Source organism: Lygodium microphyllum, chromosome 4, assembly GCF_053477565.2.
Source record: "Lygodium microphyllum isolate KBCC chromosome 4, Lygodium_microphyllum_v1.1.10, whole genome shotgun sequence".
NCBI lineage: Eukaryota > Viridiplantae > Streptophyta > Polypodiopsida > Schizaeales > Lygodiaceae > Lygodium > Lygodium microphyllum.
The window spans coordinates 71241757-71258596 of NC_141138.1; the positions used below are offsets into that span (position 1 = coordinate 71241757).

General features: G+C 38.2%; 1 protein-coding gene across 5 annotated transcripts in view; it reads left to right on the plus strand.

Annotated features, from left to right (window-relative positions):
* Window positions 1-523: 523 nt before the first annotated feature.
* The window catches only part of LOC148037164 (GDSL esterase/lipase At4g10955-like), a 30378-nt gene continuing 14061 nt past the window's right edge, over window positions 524-16840 (plus strand). Inside the window, exons 1-3 of one of the 5 annotated variants that reach the window (XM_087676093.1) lie at window positions 524-754; window positions 1097-1510; window positions 14928-15109. In XM_087676093.1, coding sequence (XP_087532219.1) covers window positions 660-754; window positions 1097-1510; window positions 14928-14967 — 549 coding nt within the window. In that variant the 5' untranslated portion in view covers window positions 524-659 and the 3' untranslated portion in view covers window positions 14968-15109. Of the gene's footprint in view, window positions 755-1096; window positions 1511-2402; window positions 2616-7915; window positions 8145-12533; window positions 12680-14927; window positions 15110-16840 lie in introns of those variants that run through there. The other 4 variants (XM_087676091.1, XM_087676094.1, XM_087676092.1 and 1 more) reach the window with 4 other exon arrangements.

A 16840-nucleotide genomic window follows, 5' to 3' on the forward strand; every position in this document is an offset into this window, starting at 1 on the left:
ATCGAGAGGAATTGACTGAGTCTAAGTCTATATATTGAATTTTTAATTATTAGAATCTCTTACTCAATTTAAAATATGTAATTTCTTTTCTTTTACTTTTTTTTGGGGGGGTAGGGGTAAACCTCATATTATAAACAAAAGTGCATAATTCCAAAGATCTTTCATCTTGAACTCACTATGTAGAGCCTCCTTTGTTTTAGAAATCTTCTCTTCACGATCCCTAGAAAGAGGAGATGATCCATGGACCACCTACACCTACTCCAATGAGCTAGTAATGTTACACTCTTTAGTAGATCAATGAGTAACAGCTAATCAAAATTCTCAGCATCTTCCCTTCTTTTATTACCCTTACAAGTTTCACGATTGACCCTTGTCCCCTACTGCCTCTTCACAAGCCTGGTTACTTTACTGCGTGGACATAGTGACAGCTAATGTGAAGACAAACATTGTGACAGGCTACGGCCGTCGTTACGACCAGCTCGATAGATAAGTCACAAAAAGAAAGCATTGGTTCAGTTGAAGGTTGACGCGAGCGCGTTCATCACCCTCTGCAGTGAGTCTGCACAAAACGCCTCTATTCTCTCTCTCTCTCTCTCTCTCTCTCTCTCTCTCTCTGTGTGTATGTACACCATCCTTTGGCACTGAAGCATTTCAGAGAAATGCCGCAGGGGGATTCGAGCACCGGAAAGAATCAACAACTGTTCGAGCAGCTTGCGTTGGGGGCCTACGACTATCGCTCTCCTGGGCCGATATGGTGAGCACTAGATCTAAGCATCAGCAATAATGCTCTATTTACTCTCTCTCTCTCTCTCTCTCTCTCTCTCTCTCTCTCTCTCTCAAACACAGGCCGCGAAGGAGGCCAGTACTCTGACTGTGACTAGCAGATCTTTGTGAATTGTAGAGCTCAGGACACGCGCTAGTTATCTAATTACTCTCTCTCTCTCTCTGTAGCTTAATTCTTATGACTGCGTAGTTGATCTCAGATCTTGATTATCTGCTCTCTCTCTCTCTCTCTCTCTCTCTCTCTCTCTCTCTCTCTCTGTGTGTGTGTGTGTCTCTCTGGGGCTTGAATATCCATGGCTGCTTTCCTTTGCAGGACCGAGCCAACGCACAGGAGGGCAATAATGGCGTCGCTGGTGAAGGGGGTGTACAGAATGGAGAATGACAGGCTGGCAGGTCTGTGGGAATACAAGCAGATTAATGAGCTGGAAGATGGATATGGAGGGGAATCAGGGGGACGGTGGTGGTCGTGCAGGCGGGCGGAGGACCTGGACACGATGAAGAGGAAGACGCTGGTGTGGTGGGAGACGTTCCATTACGAGATGGTGAGGCCTATCGCGGAGCAGGACGGGAAGCTGTTCGGGGCGGTGTACTGGAGCCACCTGCATCCCAACCGCAGCCACATGGGAGCTCCACAGTTGGTGGTGGCCTTCCGCGGCACCCTCGTCTGCAGAGAAGACTTCATCGCCGACGTCCACATTCTCTTCCACCATTTGAGAGCCAACAGCAGGTACTTGCTTAGTAGAGGACGGGCTAGGATATATAACTTGGGGTTTGGCCTTGTCGTCTCTGGCGGGTAATCGGGAGGGGCCAGTAAGATTTATTGGCAGCAGTTAGAAAATTTTTAAGGAAAATATTAAAAACCAAACAACAAAATATTGAACCCTGGTCATCAAGGATTGAATCCCAGACGTGTTGTATATACCACACATATCGATCATTACAACAAAACACAATTGCATGCTTTAAATTGCTTTTTAGATATTTTTATTTACAATTATATAAAAACTTAAAACTTAGCCCCCCTATTTCCGCTGAGTGATGCATTTGCACTCATTCACTCACTCAACACAGCACAGAAAGGTAACACGATATATGACATTAATGTATACTCTTGTGTTATTCAATCAAAGAAACGGTACATCATAGGCACATCCTAGGACTACACCCTCGTGATGCCGCACATAAGAGGATTCACCACCGGGTATAGGGAATCACACATAGAGTGGAAACCAAGCAGGGCTTAGAGTCACTACTACTCCCCTCTATACGTATTTCTGGTAGCAACACTATGATATAACTACAAAGCCCTTACACTCACCGCTAGTTACTGTATTGATGTCCTTAGCAATCTAAGGGTAGAGGTTATTTGACTCATTCGAGGTCTTAACTTAGCTTCTGCTAACAAGGTGGCTAATGTCTATTGGTCTAGGATTGTGAGACATTCATAGGGTCTTAATGGACAAGGTTTATGCCTCCTGCTACCCATTATGGGACTGATGTCTTATGTGGATGCTTTTGGCTTCGGCTACGTTAGCCTCGTAGATGTTCGGGCTTGAATCAACTTGCATTTGAGAATTTTGTGGAGCAATTTACATTTGGTTGGCTTATCACTTATGCAGCTTGGATGCTATTTGGACCTTAATGCCCGGATTATGGATCTTGGATTTACTTGGATACAGATACATGTTTTGAGGAGTGCTTGCTCCATTCTCTTGGCAGTTGGTTATTGAGATTTCATTGCTCATTGATGCTTGGTTCTTTGCGGGTTACTCCTTGATCACTAGACTTCATGACACTGCATGGGTTTAGCAGTTATGGCTTTGTTGCTCCTGTGTTGCCTAGCTTCTATGCTAGTTGGGTTGCTTTTGCCCATACAAGTCAGAGAGCAATTGCTCTTGATGCTTACCCGGCTATGCACTTTGTCTACTTTCATGTACTTTATAGAGCCACTTATTTGGATGTTGTTGTAGAGATACTTGGACTTCTCTTGGAGCTTGACCATTGCAGGGTCTTATGCCACTTACTAGTCTTACATTGACTTGGATGCTACTATGTGGTTTGATGTAATACAGAGTCATGTTTGCCATTATGGTTATGGGCTGATTTCATGGCTGAATACCATATGGTCTTATGATAAATTTCTTATGCTTTACTGTACTATGGCTGGTTATGTCATGCAGTTGGCTACGACTCTTCTTCATGTGGGAGCTTTTGCATCCTTGGTTGATACCTTTATGTCCTCTCATCTGTTGAGGTTTCATGAGCCTTTGTAGCATGCTTCTACCACTAATGTACTTGCAGTTGATCGTCTTTATGAGTAGGTTCCCTCCATTGGGACAACCCTCGACTACTTGAGCTCTGTGGATGCTATGGATAGCCCTATTCATGATGACTTTGATTCCTTGTCGTCTTCTATAGGTTCTTCTACTTCAAATGTTGTTTGCTTCCCATTGTGGTAAGCTTGGGCATGTTCAAAGAAAATGCTTTAGATGGATTAGAGAGTAGTAGAGATAGAGACAGACTCAACATGAGCGGAGAGTCAGAGATACAGCAGATGTAGTAGGTGTTACCACTCTTACTAGTAGTGAGGTACATGCAGTTACCCATGATGATGCAGTTGAGCATTCACTCCTGTCATCTTGTTTCCCTATAGCCTACTTGCTCAGTGATCATGGTGCGCAGATCGGTCGCAGATAGCTCACATAGTGAATCCCTGAAGGTCCCCAAGAACAATGAACTCTACCTTTTTGCACAAAAAACCATGTAAAAGCATGCACGTCAAGAGGTAAGAGACAAATTGGGTTCAATCTCCCCCATACCTTGTGTGAGTGCTTCACAAGGCATGTATTTTATGTATATTTCAATCTTCATGCTCAATAATAGCCCAATTTACAAAAATATGACAAGCTTTTAGCTTTTGAGTTTGCTTTCTACAAAAATAGGAAAATAAAGCTAATGGACGGTGCCCATAGAGTCTGGCACGCCCAATCTCAATGTCCAAATAGAAATAACATATCCGTGCGCATAAGCGTATACAAAATAATAATCAATAATCAATGTCTCTATAGACATAACAAAATATAGGCGTGGCGCCTATCAAAATATAGTCCAAAGGTCGAATACCCGCTAGACTCCAATGCTTTCCTCCGCCACTGCTGCTATCTCTACACATCAACTGAAGCATTCACAATCGTTAGTAAAATAATACAATTAAACCGACAAAAGTGAATACCTAGCAGTCTTCAGCTACAAAAATAAATCAACTGGTTAGAAATAAATCCTAACCTTAATTTATTACGAGTGCGCACTCTAAACTCATAAACGTTTATTAATTTAATATGCATTTTGCGGAATCACCCGCTATGGAATCACCCACGTACGCACTAAATTAATGAAACGCCCGAAAAGGACAGGCGTCCCCATCAACTTCTCGCACAAAGAATCCTCTTTGTGTATGAGCCCCGGTCATCTAAGTTTACGGAATCCACCGTAAAACCTCACGGAATCCACCGTGGCACGAAATCCACCGTGGAATATGCCTCCTGGCATCATACCCCCGGGGTGGGATAGCAATTGACCTCAATTGCTATTAGCTCAATGTGGAGCTAATAGAGTGGGGAAAGCATTTAAGTCTCTAGCGTGCATCCATTGTGCTTCCTCTACAGGATGGTTCTTAAATTTTACTAGATCTCTAGAATACCTTCGGCCAGTTCTAGTGGTCATGTAGTCAGTGTCTATGATGGCTTCTGGTTCAAGTATTTCAGTTTCTTCCTCTAATAAAGGTGGGTTTTCATAAACAGGGTGGATAGGAAATTGGCCTCTAAATGGTCTCAATAAACTAATATGAAATGTATTATGAATTTTCCAATGAGATGGCAATTCTAACTTGAAGGCATTGTCATTAATCTTATGAATAATTCTAAATGGTCCATAGAATCTAGGAGCTAATTTGACAACTGGATGTCTATCTACACTTTGCAGTCTACGCTTTTCTATTCTAAGCCAAACATAATCATCAACTTTGAAATTCATGGCTTGTCTTTTCTTGTTGGCTTGTTTGGTATATGATTGTTGGGCTTTAGCAATCATATCCTTAACCTCATCAAAAATACTGTTATGCATAATAGCAATATCATCAGCACTCTGAATTCTATTAGACAAAGATGCAACAGGTGTAGATAATCTATATCCATAAATGACTTCAAAAGGTGCTTTCTTTGTAGATGTGTGCGGTGTATTGTTATATGCAAACTGTAATAAATGTAAATGAGTATCCCATGTCTGAGGTTTAGAGATAGTATATGCACGTAAAAGATCTAGAATGGTGCTATTTGTGGCTTCTATTTGTCCATTTGTTTCTGGATGAAATGCAAATGAGAAATCAATCTTTGTGCCTAGATTTGCAAACAGTGTAATCCAAAAATTATTACAAAATCTAGAATCACGATCTGAAATAATCACTTTTGGCAATCCATGGTTAGTAAAAACAGTTTTCAAAAATAACTGTGCTGCTTGTGATGCTGTTAAAGTTTTCTTACATGCAATGAAATATGCTTGCTTACTAAATCTATCTACAATTGTCAAAATCATGTCGTGGTTAGATTTAGTATTTGGTAAACCAGTAATGAAATCCATAGAATATGTTCCCAAGGTTTAGATGGAATAGACAAAGGCATTAGTAATCCATACTGTTTACCATGATGTCTCTTTATTCTTTGACAAATCAAACATTCAGAAACGAAATTAGATACATCTGCATCCATATGCGACCAATAAAAATCTTCAGTTAACATGCGTAATGTAGATATGATACCTCTATGACCTTGATATGGGGGACAATGAATTTCATTCAAAACAAAAGATCAGAATGGAATAGTAACACACAGTCTCTTTTCAAAAAACATAAATCCATCATTATATGATAATGAATCAACAGGAATGAAATTATTTTGAACTAATTTTTGCCAATCAGAATGAAAAGTAATATCCTGGTGATATGTGTCTTTCATAGCAATCAAAGAATCAAAAGATATGATAGAAATATTATGAATTGCAGGTCTTCTACTCAATGCATCAGCAACTACATTTTCTTTTCCAGGTTGGTATTGAATGATAGGATGAAAACTTTGAATGAAGGAAGCCCATTTGACGTGACGGTCAGAAATTTGGGGTTGGCTAAGTAGATGTCTAATGCTTTGCTGGTCGGTCTTTATCATGAATTCTGAACCCATTAAATAATGCTTCCACTGTTTTAATGCTTGTACAACTGCTAAGAGTTCCTTGTCATAAGTGGAATATTTGAGCTCAGAGGGTTTCAGCTTAGAACTAGAATATGCTATTGGATGGTTGTCTTGCATTAGTACGGCTCCTATTCCTGATCCGCTAGCATCGGTCACAACTAGAAAGAATGGTCTGTTAAAGTCAGGTAATTGTAGTACAGGGGCATTGGTTAATGCACGTTTCAGTAAATCAAAGGATTTCTGTTGATTTTCAGTCCATTGATAAACAATTCCTTTCTTAAGAAGTTTGGTCAATGGTAAAGCAAGTAATGAAAAATTACGTACAAACTTCCTATAGAAACTAGCAAGACCAAGGAATGAGCGTAATTCATGTACATTTTTAGGAACAGGCCAATGCAATATTGCATCAATTTTCTTAGGATCAACTTTAATTCCTTCTTTTGATACAATATGACCCAAATATTCTATTTCTGTCTTAAAGAATTCACTCTTTTCAGGATTTGCAAACAATTGATTTTCTTTCAGTAATTGAAAAACTAATGATAAATGCTCATAATGCTCTTTTTCACTTTGACTGAACACCAAAATATCATCAAAGAAAACAATCACACAATATTGATATTTTAGAAAGATACGGTTCATCATTCTACTGAAAGTAGCAGGTGCATTAGTTAATCCGAATGGCATGACTAAGAATTCATAATGGCCAAACTGTGTTCTGAATGCAGTCTTAAATATGTCGGATCTATCTAGCCTCACCTGATGATATCCAGACTTAAGGTCAATTTTACTAAATATAGAAGATCCTTGCAGTTTGTCCATAAGGTCATCAACTCTAGGTATAGGATACCTATTCTTTACAGTGATCTTATTTAATGCTCGGTAGTCAATACACATATGATAGGTATTATTCTTTTTCTTGACTAAGAGTACAGGTGTACCGAATGGGGAACTCCTAGGTCGAATTAAGCCTCTATTTAGTAATTCTTCAACTTGACTCTGGATTTCTTTTTGCTCTATTTGATTGTGCCTATATGGTGCTTTGCAAGGTGGTTGTGTGCCAGGTATTAGATCAATCTTATGGTCTTCTCGACGTGATGGTGGTAAACCTGGTGGTAGGTCTTCTGCAAAACAGTCCTTAAAATATGCAAGAAATTCCTTATGCCTAGGATGCATATGATTTTCCTTTGCGTGCAATTCATTCACCCAAATGAGATGTGATTTAGTATTCTTGCGTAGTGCACGTTTTGCTTGAGTATGCGAAAGTAGTGGAAAAATATGAGATGCATGCATACCATATAATGTAATAGATTTTCCTTGAAAATTAATATTCATTGTGTGTGTGGAATAATCTATATTTGGATTATGCTGGTGTCTCCATGGCATTCCTAAAATAATGTCGCTTGACTGTAGTGGGACAACTAAGAAATTTCTTCTTTCAATATATGGACCAATTTGAATTTCTAAATCTTGTACTTCTTGTGTGCCATTGTATCTAGTGCCTAAGAATGCAGCTTTTATGCGATAATGCGTAGGTACAGTATGTAATTTCAATTCCTTTACCAATTTTGCTGAAATAAAGTCATGGGTACTACCATCATCATGCAAGATAGTTCTTTCCTTTCCATGCACCATACATTTCATAGTCAACAATGAATGTGAAGTAGGCATACCTGGTAAAGTGTCGGAAGTTTACATGATTGCTCGAAGAGAGCAGATGCGAGTGGGCTCTACTTCAACTTTAATAACTCCATTGATGGAGCTTGTTTCACCTTCAAAATCCCCTATTCCTTTGACTAATCAATCAACTCTTTCTTCTTATGTTCCTTCTAAAAATGATGTAATGGATGAACTCATTAAAAGCATGCATGACCTTCAGCTGAATCTTACAGAAATTAGTTCCAAGGTGGAGAAGCTGGATGTCAAAGTTGAAGAACGAGGATAATCATCAACTTAAAGACCCATGAGAGAAGGCTTTAAGAGGCATTGTATTTGGTGTGACAGCCAACAACATGACAAGAAGTAGTGTTGTGCCTTCTGTGAGGCTAAAGTAGTGAAGCTCCTTTTTTGGAAGACGAAAAAATTCATGTAGCTAAAATTGGTTTTCCACTGGAGCCAAATTTTGGCAATGGTGGAATGAAGAAAAGATTAGAAGATTTAACTGTAATGAATGCCTACACAGCAATTGATGCAGCTACCTATGGGCTAAAATTTGAGCCAACTAAATTAAGTTTGAAAGCATGTAAAGCTAATGTGCAATCTAAAGTATGGATTCAGACACTAGATCAAATGGAACGTGGTAAAACAGCCAAAGGATATTTGGCTAACATCAATCAGTGCATTGGAGGAATAACTGGTTGGAAAAAACCAGTAGATTTTTTTTCCGCCTTTGTACATTTGGCTGACATCAATCATAAAGAAGTCTTAATTGAAGAAAAGAGAAGAATAGAAGATGAACTAGGGCCTTCCTCTTCTAGCCCTCCAAAACGGGTAACTAGAAGAACACTTGAACAACCAAAGCTTGCTAAAAATATAACCCCAGATCAAGATATGGAAGATGTGCCATAAACAAAGAAGACCAAAGGAAAGAAGAAAGGTAAGCAACCAGGCTACAAATTGCAGTTTGACATAGAATCTACAACTGATGTCAAACGAGTCCTAGAAGAACGAATTCTAGAGAGCAAAATTGAATTCACCTTAGGCGAAATTCTTGGAATTTCCAAACGTGAATTCCATGATGTAATTATTAATATAATCAAAAGGAAAAGACAATATGCTGGTGATGAAGCTAAAGAAACAGTGCATGCTTTTTTGCAAGTTCTTCAAGTTTTTGTGCAGGATGAAGAGAAGCAAACTTTACAAGGAATTCATCTTGAAGCAGTTAAAGAATTAATTGCAGTAATTGAAGTTGAAGATAAATAAAGCATGAATGTAAAAATTAAAGAAGTGAAGTTGAAAATGTAATGGTCAGCTGGTCCAAACTAATTGGGCAGCTCACCTCTAAAAAAGAAGGCCGTCTACAGCACATGCATGAGGAGGAAGAGGCTCGGTTTATTCCAAGCAGTCACTACTCCCGTATACATTGGGGAAGAGCAACAACAGAGACAATTATCAAAATTGGAGAAAAAGAAACACCACGTATTGCACTCTTAGACCATGGCTCGGAGATAAACGTCATGGCAAGGAGTCTCTATGAAAGTGGTGGATGGCCCATAGATGTTGATCTAGGATTGCGAATGAGAGCTGCAAACAACTCTTCTAGAGAGTTATATACTGCATGTCCTAATGTGTAGGTAACTATTGGAGACATAAAAGACAATTTTCACTTTTTTGTTCAAGACTCTTGTAGTTATCCTATCATTTTTGGGCAACCTTATATTTTTGAAGCCCACGTGGAAACAAAATCGCTCGATGATGGTTCTTCCTATGCTCGAATCCAAAGCAAAGATAATGAACGAGCTGTCCAATTTCTTACTATGTGTATTAACCATCATTGAAACAGAGATCGACTGCGTGATTATCATGTGCCTTCTAATGCCCGATAATTCAAGGGTTTTCAGGCTGCACTGCTATAAAAGGAGGCTATGGTAGTGCATCATGTAAAAAGATTGAACCTCCTTATGCTACAGAAACTGTGTCTCTAGCAAATCTGTATGTATGTACAGCCAATAGTAGGGGTTGTTATAAGTCTCTTCCAGCCATGACTAAAGCTGAAAGAAAATACTTATGTCATGTAAAAAGGGAGCTAAAAAATTATGACATGATGGTTGAAAATGAAGATATTTTGGGCATTTTTTTTGTACTAATTACTATTGACACATTGGTTGAAATATATGCAGCTGCTCATATAGAAAATTAGGTTGAAAATCAATCCATAGAAGTATGTACATTGGATTTCTATCAAACAATTCAAGAATTTGTTGAGCAGGAAGACATTGGTTTACTCAACAAGGTTGAAGTGCAAGTGGAAACAAAGTACAAGATGGTGGATAAGAAAGTCAAGCGTGTGGCAGTCCCACTACCTTCTGAAAGTGAAGGGTTGGCTGATAGGGCAGCAAATCAGCCAAGTCATCATGATCCTTTCAACATTGGTCACAAGTTCACATCTGAAAGTATAAAAGAGCTCAAAATAGGTATTGCAGGTAGAGCAATTTATTCTATGGGTGACCTATATTCAGGATATGACCAATTTCAGCTTTCATTAGAAAGCTGAGACATTATCACAATGAAGACACCTCTTGGATTGGTCTGCATGTGCACTCTACTACAAGGTGCAACAAACTCTGTAGCCCATATGATGAATGCCATGCACAAAGTCTTAAGGGACTTTATTCTGCAACTTACTCTTCCATTTCTTGATGATGTACCTATCAAGGGATGTGAAGTTAATGAAAAGAATGAGGAGCTTGACAAAGATGGTTGCAGGATATTTGTAGTTAACCATATTCATGATTATGACATGATTTTGACAAGGCTAAAAGAGGTACATCTTACCCTTTCTAGAGCTAAGTCAATTTTTGGAGTAGAAGAGGTCCTTGTGGTTGGTCATCTATGTGGCCCCTATGGACACAAACCTTCGTCAATCAAGATAGATGCCATCAACAAAATGCAAGAAAAATGCACAAATGCTTCAGAATAAGAATATTTCTTGGGGCATGCGTATTCTATCTTATATGGATACCACATTTTGCTCATGTAGTCAAAAATCTTGATCAATTATAAAGAAAAGGCCAAAGATTTTCTTGGGGTAATGAGCATACTCTCACTATGCATAAATTAAAGAAGCTGTTAACTTCAGCCCCCACTCTCAAAAGGACTGATTATTCAAATGGTCAACCCATCATCCTTACTATGGATATAAGTCCCATTGGGATAGGATGGGTTGTTGGCCAAGAGGATCTTAAAGGTAACATGTATGCAATTCGTTTTGGAGCAAAAGTTCTCAATGAACATCAAAGAAGGTATGTACAAGTAAAAGGGGAATTGTGGGGAGTTGTAACAGCATAAAAGTGTGATTGTGAATACTTTATAGGTGCTTCCGTAGTGGTAGAATCTGATTGTCTTCCACTCTTGGGCATGATTTCCAACTACTCTACACCCGATATTGCTATGCTAAGATGTATTGCATATATTAAATCTCTCAACCCCGAATTAAAGCATATTGCAGGATAGGTGAATTGGTGCACAGATCGGTCGCTGTATGCTCACGTAGTGAATCCCGGAAGGTCCCCAAGAACAATGAACTCTACTTTTTGCACAAGTTACAAGGTAAAAAGCATGAACGACAAGAGCAAGAGACCAATTGGGTTCAATCTCCCCCCATGCCTTGTGTGAGCGCTTCACAAAGCATGTATTTTATGTATATTTCTTCTTCATGCTCAATAATAGCCCAATTTACAAAAATATATCAAGCTTTTAGCTTTTGAGTTTACTTTTACAAAAATAGGAATAAAGCTAATGGACGGTGCCCAAAGAGTCTGGCACGCCCAATACAATGTCCAAATAAAAATAACATATCCGTCCGCATAGGGGCATACAAAATAATAATAAATAATCAATGCCTCAATAGACATGACAAAATATAGGCGTGGCGCCTATCAAAATATAATCCATAGATCAAATACTCGCTAGACTCCAATGCTTTCCTCCGCCACTGCTGCTATCTCTACACATCAACTGAAGCATTCACAATCGTTAGTAAAATAATACAATTAAACCGACAAAAGTGAATACCTAGCAGTCTTCAGCTACATAAATAAATCAACTGGTTAGAAATAAATCCTAACCTTAATTTATTACGAGTGCGCACTCTAAACTCATAAACGTTTATTAATTTAATATGCATTTTGCGGAATCACCCGCTATGGAATCACCCATGTACACACTAAATTAATGAAACGCCGGAAAAGGACAAGCGTCCCCATCAACTTCTCGCACAAAGAATCCACTTTGTGTATGAGCCCCGGTCATCAAAGTTTACGGAATCCACCGTAAAACCTCACGGAATCTACCATGGCACGGAATCCACCGTGGAATATGCCTCCTGGCATCATACCCTCGGAGTGGGATAGCAATTGACCTCAATTGCTATTAGCTCAATGTGGAGCTAACAGAGTGGGGAAAGCATTTAAGTCTCTAGCGTGCATCCATTGTGCTTCTTCTACTGGATGGTTCTTAAATTTAACTAGATATCTAGAATACCTTCATCCAGTTCTAGTGGTCATAAAGTTAGTGTCTATGATAGCTTCGGGTTCAAGTATTTCAGTCTCTTCCTCTAATAAAGGTGGGTTTTCATAAACAGGGTGTACAGGTAAATGGCCTCTAAATGGTCTCAATAAACTAATGTGAAATGTATTGTGAATTTTCCAATGAGATGGTAATTCTAACTTGAATGCATTATCATTAATTTTATGAATGATCCTAAATGGTCCATAGAATCTGGGAGCTAATTTGACAACTGGATGTCTATCTACACTTTACAGTCTAAGTTTTTCTATTCTTGGTGCGCAGATCGGACGCAGGTAGCTCATGTAGTGAATTCCCAAAGGTCCCCAAGAACAAAGTACTCTACTTTTTAGCACAAAAACCAATGTAAAAGCAAGCACGACATGAGACAAGAGACAAATTGGGTTGAATCTCCCCCATGCCTTGTGTGAGCGCTTCACAAAGCATGTATTTAATATATATTTCAAATCTTTTTGCTAAAAAATAGCCCAATTACAAAAATATGACAAGCTTTTAGCTTTTGAGTTTGCTTTCTACCAAAAATAAGAAAATAAAGCTAATGGACGGTGCCCATAGTGTCTGGCACGCCCGATCTCAATGTCCAAATAAAAATAACATATCCAGGCGCATAAGCGCATACAAAATAATAATAAATAATCGATGTCTCTATAGAAATAATCAAAATATAGGCGTGGCGCCTATCAAAATATAGTCCAAAAACCCGCTAGACTCCAATGCTTTCCTCCGCCACTGCTGCTATCTCTACACATCAACTGAAGCATTCACAATCGTTAGTAAAATAACACAATTAAACCGACAAAAGTGAATACCTAGCAGTCTTCAGCTACATAAATAAATCAACTGGTTAGAAATAAATCCTAACCTTAATTTATTACGAGTGCGCACTCTAAACTCATAAACGTTTATTAATTTAATATGCATTTTGCGAAATCACCCGCTATGGAATCACCCATGTACACACTAAATTAATGAAACGCCCGAAAAGGACAGGCGTCCCCATCAACTTCTCGCACAAAGAATCCTCTTTGCGTATGAGCCCCGGTCATCTAAGTTTACGGAATCCACCGTAAAACCTCACGGAATCCACCGTGGAATATGCCTCCTGGCATCATACCCCCGAGGTGGGATAGCAATTGACCTCAATTGCTATTAGCTCAATGTGGAGCTAACAGAGTGGGGAAAGCATTTAGGTCTCTAGCGTGCATCCATTGTGCTTCCTCTACAGGATGGTTCTTAAATTTCACGAGATATCTAGAATACCTTCGGCCAGTTCTAGTGGTCATGTAGTCAGTGTCTATAATGGCTTCTGGTTCAAGGATTTCAGTCTCTTCTTCTAGTAAAGGTGGGTTTTCATAGATAGGGTGGATAGGTAATTGTCCTCTAAATGGTCTCAATAAACTAATATGAAAGGTATTATGAATTTTCCAATGAGATGGCAGTTCTAACTTGAATGCATTGTCATTAATCTTATGAATGATTCTAAATGGTCCGTAGAATCTAGGGGCTAATTTGACAACTGGATGTCTATCTACACTTTGCAGTCTATGCTTTTCTATTCTAAGCCAAACATAATCATCAACTTTGAAATTCATGGCTTGTCTTTTCTTGTTGGCTTGTTTGGTATATGATTGTTGGGCTTTAGCAATCATATCCTTGACTTCATCAAAAATAGTGTTATGCATAACAGCAATATCATCGGCACTTTGTATTCTATTAGACAAAGATGCAACAGGTGTAGATAATCTATGTCCATAAATAACTTCAAAAGGTGCTTTCTTTGTAGATGTGTGCGGTGTATTGTTATATGCAAATTGTAATAAATGTAAATGAGTATCCCATGTCTGAGGTTTAGAGATAGTGTATGCACGTAAAAGATCTAGAATAGTGCTATTTGTGGCTTCTGTTTGTCCATTTGTTTCTGGATGAAATGCAGATGAAAAATCAATCTTTGTGCCTAGATTTGCAAACAGTGTAATCCAGAAATTATTACAAAATCTAGAATCTCTATCTGAAATAATCACTTTGGCAATCCATGGTTAGTAAAAATAGTTTTCAAAAATAACTGTGCTGCTTGTAATGCTGTTAAAGTTTTCTTACATGCAATGAAATATGCTTGCTTACTAAATCTATCTACAATTGTCCAAATCATGTCATGGTTAGATTTAGTATTTGGTAAGCCAGTAATGAAATCCATAGATATATGTTCCCAAGGTTTAGATGGAATAGATAAAGGCATTAATAGTCCATACTGTTTACCATGATGTCTTTTTATTCTTTGACAAATCAGACATTCAGAAACAAAATTAGACACATCTGCATCCATATGCGGCCAATAAAAATCTTCAGTTAACATGCGTAATGTAGAAATGATTCCTCTATGACCTTGATATGGGGGACAATGAATTTCATTCAAAACAAAAGATCGGAATGGAATAGTAACACACAGTCTCTTTTCAAAGAACATAAATCCATCATTATATGACAATGAATCAACAGGAATGAAATTATTTTGAACTAATTTTTGCCAATCAGAATGAAAAGTAATATCCTGGTGATATGTGTCTTTCATAGCAATCAAAGAATCAAAAGATATGATAGAAATGTTATGAAGTGCAGGTCTTCTACTCAATGCATCAGCAACTACATTTTCTTTTCCAGGTTGGTATTGAATGAGAGGATGGAAACTTTGAATGAATGAAGCCCATTTGATATGACAGTCAGAAATTTGGGGTTGGCTAAGTAGATGTCTAATGCTTTGCTGGTCAGTCTTTATCATGAATTCTGAACCCATTAAATAATGCTTCCATTGTTTCAATGCTTGTACAACTGCTAAGAGTTCCTTGTCATAAGTGGAATATTTAAGCTCAGAGGGTTTCAGCTTAGAACTAGAATATGCTATTGGATGGTTGTCTTGCATTAGCACGGCTCCTATTCCTGATCCGCTAGCATCGGTCACAACTAAAAAGAATGGTCTATTAAAGTCAGGCAATTGTAGGACAGGGGCATTGGTCAATGCACGTTTAAGTAAATCAAAGGATTTCTGCTGGTTTTCAGTCCATTGATAAACAATACCTTTCTTAAGAAGTTTGGTCAGTGGTAAAGTAAGTAATGAGAAATTACGTACAAACTTCCTATAGAAACTAGCAAGACCAAGGAATGAGCGTAATTCATGTACATTTTTAGGAATAGGCCAATGCAATATTGCGTCAATTTTCTTAGGATCAACTTTTATTCCTTCTTTTGATACAATATGACCTAGATATTCTATTTTTGTCTTAAAGAATTCACTCTTGTCAGGATTTGCAAACAATTGATTTTCTTTCAGTAATTGAAAAACTAATGATAAATGCTCATAATGCTCTTTTTCACTTTGACTGAATACTAAAATATCATCAAAGAAAACAATCACACAGTATTGATATTTTAGAAAAATACGGTTCATCATTCTACTGAAAGTGGCAGGTGCATTAGTTAATCCGAATGGCATAACTAAGAATTCGTAATGGCCAAACTGTGTCCTGAATGCAGTCTTAAATATGTCGGATCTATCTAGCCTCACCTGATGATATCCAGATTTAAGGTCAATTTTACTAAATATAGAAGATCCTTGCAGTTTGTCCATAAGGTCATCAACTCTAGGTATAGGATACCTATTCTTTATAGTGATCTTGTTTAATGCTCGGTAGTCAATACACATCCGATAAGTATTATTCTTTTTCTTGACTAGGAGCACAGGTGCACCGAATGGAGAACTGCTAGGTCGAATTAAACCTCTATTTAGTAATTCTTCTACTTGAGTCTGGATCTCTTTTTGCTCTATTTGATTGTGCCTATATGGGGCTTTGCAAGGTGGTTGTGTGCCAGGTATTAGGTCAATCTTATGGTCTTCTGGACGTGATGGAGGTAAACCTGGTGGTAGGTCTTCTGCAAAACAATCCTTAAAATATGCAAGAAATTCCTTATGCCTAGGGTGCATATGATTTTCCTTTGCGTGCAATTCATTCACCCAAATGAGATATGATTTAGTATTCTTGCGTAGTGCACGTTTTGCTTGAGTATGTGAAAGCAGTGGAAACATATGAGATGCATGTATACCAAATAATGTAATAGATTTTCCTTGAAAATTTATATTCATTGTGTGTGTGGAATAATCTATATTGGGATTATGTTGGTGTCTCCATGGCATTCCTAGAATAATGTCGCTAGACTGTAATGGGACAACTAAGAAATTTCTTCTTTCAATATATGGACCAATTTGAATTTCTAAATCTTGAACTTCTTGTGTGCCATTGTACCTAGTGCCTAAAAATGCAGCTTTTATGCGATAATGCGTAGGTACTGTATGCAGTTTCAATTCCTTTACCAATTTTGCTGAAATAAAATCATGCGTACTACCGTCATCATGCAATATAATTCTTTCTTTTCCATGTACCATACATTTCATAGTCAATAATGAATGTAAAGTAGGCATACCTGGTAAAGTGTCGGAAGTAGTAGTAGGATCATCTTCTTCTTCAGTGAAATCCGGCATATCCTCATGCTCGTCCTCGTCCATAGCTCCAAGGTAGTTG